Source organism: Drosophila miranda (assembly GCF_003369915.1).
Source record: "Drosophila miranda strain MSH22 chromosome Y unlocalized genomic scaffold, D.miranda_PacBio2.1 Contig_Y1_pilon, whole genome shotgun sequence".
Classification (NCBI taxonomy): Eukaryota; Metazoa; Arthropoda; class Insecta; order Diptera; family Drosophilidae; genus Drosophila; species Drosophila miranda.
In genome coordinates, this window is record NW_022881603.1 from 32509956 (window position 1) to 32522446 (window position 12491).

The window sequence follows — 12491 nt, forward strand, 5'->3', positions numbered from 1 at the left end:
AACAATGAGTCCCATTCCATACTTTTAAATTATGTTCTTTAATTACTATATTTGGACATCGACTTAGGGTGAATATTACCAATTATTGGGGAATATTAACCACGACGCATCCTGACTTTCTGTCGCAGCCGTTTCCTGCCATAATTTTCATTGGCGGAAAGCAATAATCGCGTTCCATGTTGCGGAAAAATGCAAGCAACAATGCATACCCTAGGAAAGGATATTATAGAATTGAGAAAATGTTTGTCATCCCAGGCAAAAATTTAGTCTCTGCTGCAAAAGCAAGTATTTAGAGTAAGCCAGTTAGTAAAAAATTGATTCATAAATCGTATAAAATTATGTGGGTAGGGCTGAGAGATATAGATAGCTATTAATATTCCACGGAATATCAAAAACGAGGAATATGGATTATAGAGCTTGAGTTCGTCAGTATATTTACGGTATATTTTGAAAATGCGGTATATTTTGGTATATTTCTGAGGGTAAAAAAATTATAAACTAATAAAAAATTATTTCAGCGGCGGTGAAGATGAAAATCCCCGACGAGCCAGCAGAAAAAGTGATTCGGAAGGCTATTCACAACATTAAGAATAGTCATTTTCAGAAGACCTCAAGAGAAAAAAAATACAAAGCAGACAATAATGAATAATAATAAATAAAAATAATTGGAAAAATAAACAATTACAATGTATTACTTTTTATATTATATGCATGATTTTACGTGAAAAATCATCACTTATTAAGTGCATGATATTTAGGTAAAAATCATCACCTATAAAATGCATGATTTTTAGGTAAAAATCATCGCTTATTATGTGCATGATCTTTAGTCAAAAATCATGCATTTAATAAGCGATGATTTAAGCCAAAAAATCGTGAAAAATCATCGCTTATTAAGTCATGATTTTTCGGCAATGCTCGATGACAATGTCATCGATTATGCCCTAGGACATCTCCATGTTAATGTCATCAGCTCAGCGTATGGCCGGTCATCGACTATGTCATCGGGGGTAGTGACTCGGTCATCGACGTGTCAGCAGCTGAGTCATTAATGACCCGTACTGCAGGGTAGCTAGAGGCAGTACTCACACACACACACAAACACACACATGCAGAACATATCTCAACACTAATACAGGGACAGAGATTACAAACTTGTTTTGCCTCGCTCTCGCTGGATCCCTGACCCTGCTCTCCCGCTCTTTCGTTCTCTTTTGTTTGGTGTGAGTGAGTCAGAGTGTGGCTGCGATATGCAAATTGGAAAATGTTGTGCAAAACCCTTTTAGCGGCAAATTGATTTGGTTTTTGACCAACTTGATGAACTGTGGCATCTTTTAACGCTGATGATTTCAGCAGAGAAATTAATGAATCAGCTGTGAGAGGAGCATTTGGTGTGGCTGATTTCGACGGATGTTTACTCAATTTTGTCACCGCAGTGAGAAAGTAATGCTAAATTCAAAGAAGTTGGCCCGGCTAAAAGAAATCAAAATGGAATGAATGAGGTGTGATTCATTCATTTCCACGGCGATGACTCGGAACTATTGAGAGTGCGATAAGACCCTGCCCCAGAGAAGGGACAAACGAAACACTGCGCAAATTGATTAGTTTACTCCGGGCTCCGTGGCTTCTATCAGTTGGTTTTATGTCAGGTAATTTCGTGTTTCGGGCGTGGTTCCCAAAACTGTATCGTTATGGCAGGAAAAAACATTATATATGCGCCTCGTTTTTGACTGTTGCAGCTGCCTGGCCTGACCTAATCGGCTTAAAAGAAGAATTTTTCAAAAATTCTCAGCTCAAAAGTAACCCCCCAAAAGACTGGAGCTGTGAACTGGGACAGCGACTCGAAACTGGTCAAGACGAAGCAAAGCCAAAGCCATAGCCAACGCCAACGCTGGCGGAGCTCTACAGGTTTTTCAGGTCGCTTCAGGTGAAAGCAGGAGAGAGGAGGAACTGCAAGATGATAGGGCGGGAGGAATATGTGGGCAAGGGTTCTTCAGTAGAACTCACCTGATTCTCGTGGGGCACCCAGACCAGGCGCTTCTGTGTCCATTCCGCCTGTGTGGCCGGATCATTGTATTGGTTCCGTTCCACCGAAAGGTATTTCAGCTCGGGATCGTTGCGATCTACTTCTTCCGACATTGTAGCGGTGTATTTACTCTCTCTCTCTCTATATATATATATATTATTCTCACTCAATTCAACTATGGTTTTGAGGTTTTTTAATACACACTTTTCTGTTGAGCAGAACAAACACAAAATAATGAATACGGTTTCGTTTAATTTTCACATCGGAAACACCGCGGCCATTGAGATACAATATTTTTCGCATTTATCTCGAGACGCGCGCTCTTTATCTTAGAAGAGCGGCACAAAACGGAGGCGGCGAGAACAGTTTCAAACATTTTTGGTGGCTGGTTTCGGTTTCTTTTTCGAAGCAGAGCAGGTATAAGCGGCCATCATTCCATTCCTTTTCTCCCTTCTCTCTTTCCTTCTTTTGTGTACCGCTGTTCTGCGCTCTCCACATTTTAAAGCAGTTTTCCGCATATTTTGCACATTAATATTGTTTTTTATTCTCTCGTTTCACTTTGTCAGTACTGCATTTGTGCAAATTCAACTCAATTTTCACCGAAATGCACGTATTTCGATGCATTTGTTTCAACAAGCGGCGTCGGCGTTGGCATCGACATCAGCGTCAGCGGCGCCGACAGACCGGAGACTTTTGGGCGTTAAAATTATTCTACATGCATTTTATTTTTTCTTGTCGCGCTTGCTCCTCGCCTTCGGTTTTCGCTGTTTTCTCGCACTACCGATTTATTGATATATTGCTGGCAAGCTGCGTCTTGCAATGTCTTTTTATATGGAAATTGTGCGGTTTTATTTGTTTCAAGCGACAGCTGCACTTTCAGCGCACCAACACACACATGCACACACACAGACACAAACAGCCAAGGCGAAACAGCCTGGCCGTCCCACTATGGTGGTTGCGTAGGCTTGGTTGATTCATATCCCAACTAGCACCGATCTGGCTCTGAACCCTGGTGCTCATAAGGCCCAGGGTCAACCCTCGCATGTGCCTCACTCCACGGAAAGACACCCATGGGATCACCACGGTGACTACGTACTGCGGCCAGGAATAACGAACTCGAGTGGAGATTCTTTTTACATGGACAACACCCCTCACACACCAAACACACAGATAGAGAAGATGACTGAGGACGCAGTCTTTGGTAGGCGCAACGCCCTTACCAGATCCCCACCACCGTCAGCACCTGCGAAAGCTCAGGGATCGAGCATGTTCAAGCCCGGCCCGGATGGCAAAGAGAAGGAGCGACCGCACTCTGACCCATTAGAGCTGCTAAAAAACCTGGGCACTCGGGCCAATGAGCTGGTCAAGAGGATGAACGACCAGCGGCATGTGGACAACGTGATGAAAGATTTAGCCCTGAGAGTGGTAACCCTTCAGTCCCTGGTGGTCAAGAATTTCGAGAAGCTGCACACCAGGACAATTGAGACCGCCACCACTGGTACCCAAACAGCTGCGAAGCCGCCACACACCGGCTCAAAGAGGCTGCGCGAGTCGCCTCAAATGGCTGCGGAGCCCACAAAGAGGCAGAGAGGCACAAAGCTTCAACAAGCGTCGACCCAGCTCAAACCGCCGGCGCAGTCCCAGGATGAACTAACCCCCTCGGGTACAGTGGACCATGGTGCCACCCCAGCCGCTAAGAAACAGCTCAAGTGGCAGCAGGTGGGCCCTAGGGTAAGGAAAAAAAGGGAGCCCCGTGAGCGCGAGCCAAGGCCAGACGCAATAATCATTCAACCCCAGGGCGAGCTTAGCTATAGCGACATCCTCCGTATGGTCACCAGGCGCCAGGATGGCAAGCTTCAGGAGGTAGGGGATAATGTTAACAGAATCCGGAGGACGGCAAAGGGCGAGCTGCTGCTCGAGCTCAACGGCGCGAGCAAAAGCAACACAGCTAAGCTCAAGGAGGATATCAGCGCGGCACTGGGACTGCAGACGGGCATCAGGGCGGTGTCAGAAGAACTCTGCGTGGAGGTCAGGGATCTCGACAGCCTGGTCGAGAAGGAGGACATCGCAGCAGCGATAGCTGCATCGATAGACGCCCCCAGCGTGGACACCAGCGCCATTAAAAGTCTGAGGCCATCGTTCGCTGGTACGCAACTGGCAGTTGTGTGCCTGCCGCCCGTGCAGGCAAGAGCCCTGCTCATGGTGGGGAAACTTAAAGTCGGATGGACAAGCTGTAGGATCCGGGAGCGGACAGCTCAACGACGATGCTACAGGTGTCTGGAGTTTGGGCATCTAGCAATCAGGTGCAAGAGCGCGGTGGATCGCACCGGATGCTGCCTCAGATGCGGCGTGAACGGGCACAAGGCGGCAACCTGTCAAAGCGATCCGCGGTGTTTCAGCTGCACCGCTAACAACAGCAATGAGACGAACCATTATGCGGGTAGCAGGAGATGTCCAGCAGCCAGGAGCGTGCCCAGCTTGCCGGCCCAATAATGAAGGTTATGCAGCTCAACCTCAACCACTGCGCTGCGGCTCAAGACCTGCTGAGCCAATCCATAAGAGAATTGGCAATTGACCTCGCCATCCTCAGCGAGCCATATCAAACTAGGGAGTCCCCTGGGTTCATCTTGGATGCCACCAAAAAGGCCGCGATGTGGCTATGCGGGGCCACGCCATTGCAGCTTTCCCTCTCAAGCGCTGCTGCTGGGTTTGTGCGCGCCAAGGTCGGAGGTGTGTGGATATACAGCGTCTACCTTGCCCCAAGCCTGACGCTCTCCGAGTTCGCAGGTACTCTAGACAACCTAGCGGCTGATGCTAGAGGACGTCACCCAATAGCCATTGGAGGGGACTTCAACGCGTGGGCTGAGGAGTGGGGAAGCGTGGCGACGAATGCGAGAGGTAGAGCTCTGCTGGAGATCATTGCGCCCCTGGACATCGCGCTCCTCAACGAGGGAAACCAGCATACCTTCTCCAGAGCAGGAACAGGATCGGTCATCGACCTTACATTTGTCAGCAGCTCACTTTTTAATTCATCGGGCTTGAGCATCAGCAACATCTACACAGGGAGCGACCACAGGGCAATTATATGGGACACAGGCCAACAGACGTGTAGCGTAGAGACAGCTGCGCCCAGATGGAGATGCTATCGCGCCGAAACGCTCAATACGGCCCTGTTCATGGAGCTTATGTCCAACCTCACGGCGAATGGAAATGCTGAATGCATGGCCAACCATGTCATGGAGCATCTGGAGGCAGCATGCAATGCCACCATGGCGCAGAGGAAGCACTACGGTCGCCACCACCAACCTGTGTTCTGGTGGAACGAGGACATTGCCGCGCTACGCCGGGAATGCAACCAAGCTCGACGCCGCTACCAGCGTTCGCGCGGAAGCACTGCCTTTCCGCAATGGCAATCCACGTTTAGGGACTGCAGAAGGGCCCTCAAGGCGGCCATTAGGGATAGCAAGCGCCAGTGCTTTCTCAAGCTATGCGACTCTGCGGAGCAGGACCCATGGGGAAGGGCGTACAAGTTGGTGACGAACAAACTTTGCGCCAAGAGGCAGGCACCCCCATCGGACCCCGACACGACAAGATCTATCGTGGAGAAACTCTTTCCGCACAGGGCTGACCACATCGGGGATGTCCGTTGCCTCACACTGCAGCCGTACAGTCAGGCACACATCGAGGAGGTGTCACTCGAGGAAGTCGAAAGCGCAGCCAGGAGCATCAGCCCGAACAAGGCTCCTGGGTCGGACTCTATCCCGAACAGAGCCCTCTTGCTCGCCCTCTCCACGCGTCCGGACATCTTTGCGAAGCTGCTAAATCAGTGCCTTCGGGAAGGAGTGTTCCCTGTGAGGTGGAAAATACAGAAGCTAGTGCTTATTCCCAAGCCAGGCAAGCCGCCGGGGACAGCGTCGTCGTATAGGCCTATCTGCCTGATCGACACCGCGGGTAAACTGCTTGAGAAGGTGGTCTGCGCGCGACTGGAACGCTCCATCGCGGAGGCTGGCGACCTCTCACCGCACCAATACGGCTTTCGCAAGGCCCGATCCACGATAGACGCCGTTCGTAAGGTGGTGGACATTGCCTCCGGTGCAATTGCCGGCACTCGGTGGAAAGGCGGCGGGAAAGAGTACTGCCTAGTAGTCACCCTAGACATTAAGAACGCGTTCAACACGGCGAGGTGGAGCTGCATCCTAAGGGCGCTGGAGAGTTTCGACACACCCAGGTACCTGCAGCGGATGGTACAAAGCTACTTTGAGAGAAGGCTGCTTTTGTACGACACGCAGGCTGGCACGGAGGAATACGAGGTATCGGCAGGCGTCCCGCAGGGTTCAGTGCTTGGCCCCACTCTGTGGAACGCAATGTATGACGGCATCTTGCGACTCAGCCTCCCCCACGGAGTACACATGGTGGGTTTTGCAGACGATGTGGCTGTCCTAGTGGTGGCAAAAGACCTGTCAGTCGTGGAAACGACCTGCAACCAAACGATAGCGCGCATTCAACAGTGGCTGGACCTGGTCGGGCTCGAACTCGCACCCCACAAAACAGAGGCAGTGCTGGTATCCAGCCGGAAGAAAGTCGAGACGGCCAACATCTCAGTGGCAGGTACCCCGGTTTCGTCTAAGCGCGCTATCAAATACCTTGGTGTCCTGGTGGACACACGCCTCTGCTTTCGGGAGCACTTGGCCTACATGGGCACGAAGGCGGCGACCACCAACGGTGCGCTCTCGAGGCTAATGCTGAACACCCGAGGACCAAAGCAATGGCGGCGACAACTGCTAACGAGTGTCACGAGATCGGTGATGCTATATGCGGCGCCAATCTGGGCAAAGGCCCTTCGAACAGCGAGCTACGCACGGGGTCTGGCAGCCACGCACCGCCTCTCTTCGATTCGGATCACCAGTGCCTTCCGAACGGTCTCGGACGAGGCAGCACACGTGATCGCGGGCATAGCACCCCTGGAATTCCTGGCGGATGAACGGTCCACATACTACCAGGAAACACATGGCAGAGGAATGGACGCGGCGGCGAAAAGGCAGGTACGCATGGCGTGCAAACAGGAGAGTCTCAGAAGGTGGCAACAGCGCTGGGACACGACCACTAAGGGGCGTTGGACCCACCAGCTTATCCCGTCCATCGACGCGTGGGTAAGCAGGAAGCACGGGCAGGTCAACTTTTACCTGACTCAGCTCCTCAGTGGTCACGGCTGCTTCCGAAGCTACCTTCATCGCTTCGGGCACGCGGACTCCGCAGAATGCTCTTGGTGCGGGCACTACGTGGAGGAGGATGCCGAGCATGCGATATTTTCGTGTGGCAGGTTCGCAGCGCAGCGCCAGCGGCTAGAAGAAGCGCTGGGTGGAGCCGTAGTCAAGCAGAGCTTGGTGCCGTGCATGCTCCTGTCCCCGGAAAACTGGGAGGCGACGAGCTGCTTCGCGGCGACCATTATGAGGGAACTGCGCGCTGTTGAGCACCAGACAAGAGTCCAGTTAGTCTAAACGAAGCCTGCACATGTGTGAAGCATTGCTTCACGGCCGTACCACACATGTTGGGCTTGCATAGCCTAACCTTTAATATAGTTTGCTTTAAGTATAAAATAAGTTGTAAATACAAGCAATTAAATGGAATTTAAAAAAAAAAAAAAAAAAGGCGAAACAGCCAAGGCGAAAGCTACTAGCGAGCGTAGTTGGCTCAACGCTAATGTACGCTGCACCAATATGGGTTGATGCAATGAAGCATAAAACATATGCCCGAGAATGCAACGCAGTCCAGAGGCTGTGTGCCCTGAGGGTGTGTTGCGCATTCAGAACGGTATCCCAAGACGCCGCACTTGTGGTAGCAGGAATGATTCCCATCCATCTGCTGGCAAGAGAAGCCGCAGGAATCAGGGCACAGCGAACCCTGGGGACTACGGACCAGGACACCAGAGGTGCCTTAAGGCAGCGCACAATCCTGCAATGGCAAGATTCGTGGGATAACAGCAGCAAAGGGCGATGGACCCATAGGCTAATCCCAGACCTGAAGAGTTGGCTGAACCGTAGCCATGGACAAGTGGAGTATCACCTGACACAACTGCTGACAGGACACGGTTGCTTTAAAGCCTACCTGCATAGGTTTAAGCACGAGGACGACCCCTTCTGCGTGGTCTGCGCAGGGGTCATCGAAGACGCAGAGCACTGCTTCTTCGAATGTCCAAGATTTCGGCATGAACGAGAGGATCTAAGCAACAAGCTTGGAAGAATGCCAGCGGTGTCAAACCTGGCAGAATGCCTGCTGGAGTCGGAAGGAAACTGGGCCTCGATTAGATTCATGGCCGTAACTATGGCTACCAAACTGCGTCGCGAAGAAAGAGCACGCAATGCAAGGAGATAAAGGATAAAGGAGATTATTAAGAGAAGAGCCCTACGGGCATCTCCCCCGGCGAAGTAATATCTCGCGACAGTACCGCCGGGATCCGGGATAGGTGTGGTTGGTTTTAGAGCGGTTAGAGTCCCTCACTTCGGCTTCGGCTGAGTCGGCATGAAGCTTTCCTGTAGTCACACAACAAAAAAAAAAAAAAAAAAAAAAAAAAACACACACACAAACACGCAGGAACTCACAATTCGACGCGTCGCACGTCGTTTCAGCGGTTGCTTTACTCACTGTTTATTGCCTTGTTGCGTTACGTTTCGCGTTCTCTCTATTTTCTCTTTCACTTTTGCCTACTCCACTATCCACTTGCTTCGTGGTCTTCGCGTTGTCTGTGTGTTTGGGTTTGACTTTTAACGATTTTAACGGTAGCACCTCTATAGTTTTCGATTTATTGTCAACGCGTACTCGCATTCAGTATATTTTCAGTATATATTCAGTATATATATACACATAATGGAAGAAAAAAAAGGGTATGAACAGCAGGCAAAACGGCCCTGAAAATGCAACCGCATGCAAGCTGAAATCCACTTTTGCTTAATATTTTCATCACACGCGAACCTCGACATTTGTCTTGGCTGTTTTTGCCCCTTGTCCTTACCCTTTTTTATAGCCCATTTTAAATTACGACTCAATTTTTCGTCGCAAGAAAGAGTGAACGATTTATCAATATGACACATTAAAATTATTAGACGAATAATTCATCAACCCCTTTTGTTACCTACATGGAATTTTTGCTTATAAAAACGAGAAAAAAGAGGATAAAAGGATAAAGTCACCCTTTTGACTTCAAGGTATATTGTTTGTCAACAACGCCGAGGTAAGGTTGGTACGAACCTTGCAATTTGCCTTGGCTGTTTTTGTTTGTTGTCCATACCCGTTTTTAAGGCCCATTAAAATATAACGACTCATTTTTTCGTTTCAGAAGAGAGCAGAAGTCTGACCGTCTGATAAAAAACGTACTTAGCCCACTTAAACCCCCTTTATTTAAACTGATAATAACTTGAACTAGACAAAAAATAATATTTACTCTTGCATGTCCTTCATCTTTATATAAAAAAAGACCACGATATTTTTCACCTAAAGTGCTATAAAAATATTTAATCACGAATCATGCTGACTTAATTCGACTTAAGATTAGCTAAGACCTTCAGTCCTCAAAACATAATTTTATCCGATAGATTGTTATGGGCGGTTTTGGACAGAGCCGATAGGTATCAGGGCTGGAGAAGAAAGAGACAGCGGCATCTATAGTGGATCCTGGGAAGCAGTGGCAGAGTTGCGTAGGAGAAAAGGAAACGGGGCGAGGAGGAAGAAAAGGGAAGAGTTTCCGGTGGAGAATAGTGGAGGCCGCACGTGCCCTGAAAGAAAAAAAGGAAACAAAATCGGTGATCGTTGAGACGACGATCCCACCAAGACATCAGCGGCAGGCATCAACATCAGCAGAAGCGGCGGACATCGGCAGCAGCATCGCGGTACTGGCCAGGCCGGAAAACTGATGCGAGAACCGTCAGCGGAGCACCGGCACCAAGGAACCGTCAGCGGAGCACCGACTGGAGACACGTTTCTGTCCCCACACACCAGCCCCCCCCCCGGGGAAAGAATCCGGACTTCAAAGCAGAAATACACACACACGATTCACACACACCCACCTTCATCCACCCACATCACACACAAGGCACGCATGTATACCCTCATTCATAACACATCACATAACATCACCACATTTCGCACATCTACACCCGTCCGACCCACAATTAAACAATATATCACGATCATATAAAAAAACACCACGATCAAACGTAAACATCAGCAAGCATCAGGAAGCAACAACTTCTATCAAAGGGGGCTGCCAATTCGGCCGAAATAGGGTTTATTTTGTTGTTAGTATTTTTGTGTTAGTATTTGTTTCCTATATATAAACCTAGATTATTAATTAATAATGTTCAAGTTAAATAAGAAAATATAATGGATATTGTTCGGAGCAGAACCCAGCCGATTAGCTGCTTGCCAATAGCACCTAATTCTTGGCCCTCAGCCGCTTATTTTGTTTGTTACTTATGTCTATGTCACTCATTTGTTTGTTAAAGCTTTGCGCTTGCTTGCCCTGCTAAACGCTCTCTGCCAGCTCGCTCTTCGCTATCTCCGCTTTGCGTCGGCCGAGCGAAGCTGCGCTTAGCGATCGGAGCGGCAATGTAAAGGGCAGGCAAGCCACACTTGCAATTTGGATGTCACGCATTAAAGAACATATCGTAATTTTATTTCTGCGCCGAGTTTTATTTAATTCGAAATAATTAGTCGGCCGACTGGGGATAAAAAACATTATCTCCACATAAAATTTGGTGACCCCGACGTGATCTCTGAGTTGCAGTGTCAATTAATAATCATTCGCGATCGACAATCGTTAGCCCTAGCAAATTTTCGGCGGTTAAGCACAATTCGGTGCTAAAACACACTTACATACACCTACATACACGCATTGCTGGCTATTAATTTCTCTGTCGCGACAATTCGGTCAGTGCAGTGCGGTAGGCAGTGCAGCGAACTCACTAATACACACAAGCGGAGTACAAAGCGGAATCGGACAGCTCGCACAGCCGCACAGCTAAAGGCATTAGCTGTAATCCCTTTGCTTTCGGTTCCCACGTTTATACGTATACAGGGTGTCTTTTTCGGTCGTGCTGAGTGACTCTTTTAAAACCTCAACATGGCAGCACCTGAGCCTACCAATGTCGCGAACGCAGCAATGCCGAGTGATGTAGATTTCTACAAGCACAAGGCCGAGTCCATCGCGCGCCAACTAAAGGCCATGGATCGCTTTCTCACTAAGGAAGAGCTTGCCGAGTTAGATGAGGCAGAACTTCAAGCTCGCTTAGAGCAAATCGAGCGAATGAATGCGGATTTCGATGCCGCTCAAACGAGCCTTGAAAGGCTGGATTTCCTGCAGTTAGCCCATGATGCCCGGCTGGACTTTTCGAATGTTTATGTCAAGGTTAGGTCCAGGCTGTCGCGGGAGTTGATGGCTGCTCGCACGGTAAATGTTGCCAATTCAACGGCTCGGCATACTCTCGAGGGGAATTCGTCGTTGTTCGCCTATAATAGTATAGGCCGTTCTCGAATGCCCGAGTTGCAGCTTCCGCGATTCGGGGGGAACTACATGGATTGGCCAGAATTGCACTCGATGTTCTCGACAATGGTGCACAAAGACCATCGTATACCAATCATCGAAAAATTCCAATATCTTCGTGGATGTCTAGATGGTGCTGCGCTGGATACGATTCATTCCTTGGAACTTTCTGAGGAGAATTACGACAAGGCGTTGACTTTGCTAATGTTGCGATTCGATAATAAACTGTTACATTTTCAGGCACACGTCAAGGCTATTTTCGGGCTGCAAGGGGTGGAGAAGGGCTCAGCTATCGGCTTGCGCGCGCTCAGCGACAAAATCAATTCGCACTTGCGTGCACTTCAGACCTTGGCGACCCCGCAGGAGATTTCGGATGGGTTGCTGATCTTCATCATAGGCACGAAACTGGACCACAAAACAAAGGAGAAATGGGAAGAGAACTTGCCGACGTCAGGATTGCCTCGGTGGTCAAGCATGGCCTCATTTTTGGAAGCGAGATGTCGGATGCTGGAGAATTTGGGATCAGCCATGGCAACAAGTCCTAGTCAACAGGTGGGAGAAGACAATCCTGTCACCCTTATCACCTCCAGTAACGACCATCCTAACCCCATATGTAACCATTGCAATTCCTCCGAGCATTACATATCTAGATGTCAGGCATTCCTGAATCTCTCTGCGTTTGAACGATACAAAGAAGCAAAGAAGAGCCGCTTGTGTTTGAACTGCCTCAACAAAGGCCATGAATTGCAGAGGTGCAGGTCAGGACTTTGCAGGCATTGACAGGCCAAACATCACACGCTACTCCACATTCCATCGGGAACTGGTGCTTCATCTTCCTCTTCACCGGCCGAGGAATCGATCCAGCAAGAGGCCGCGACTGTGCTTCTAGCAAGCGGGTGTTCTAGCCCTCCCCCCTCGATCCAGAAATCT

At 49.3% G+C, this 12491-nt stretch overlaps 1 protein-coding gene across 1 annotated transcript; it reads right to left on the bottom strand.

The window, feature by feature from the left end:
• Positions 1-125: 125 nt before the first annotated feature.
• On the bottom strand, positions 126-2188 carry LOC117191362 (myosin heavy chain, non-muscle-like). Its single transcript, XM_033396257.1, has 2 exons — positions 2008-2188; positions 126-210 (listed from the first exon to the last, which is right to left on the bottom strand). Exons 1-2 carry the CDS (start codon positions 2137-2139, stop codon positions 148-150), a joined length of 195 nt encoding a protein of 64 aa, XP_033252148.1. The 5' UTR covers positions 2140-2188; the 3' UTR covers positions 126-147.
• Positions 2189-12491: the final 10303 nt, after the last annotated feature.

Coding starts and splice junctions, on each gene's coding strand:
- LOC117191362 (XM_033396257.1), bottom strand. CDS start 2,139: ATGTCGGAAGAAGTAGATCGCAACGATCCCGAGCTGAAATACCTTTCG. Junction 211..2,007: donor GGGTGCCCCACGAGAATCAG/GTGAGTTCTACT, acceptor ATCCTTTCCTAG/GGTATGCATTGTTGCTTGCA.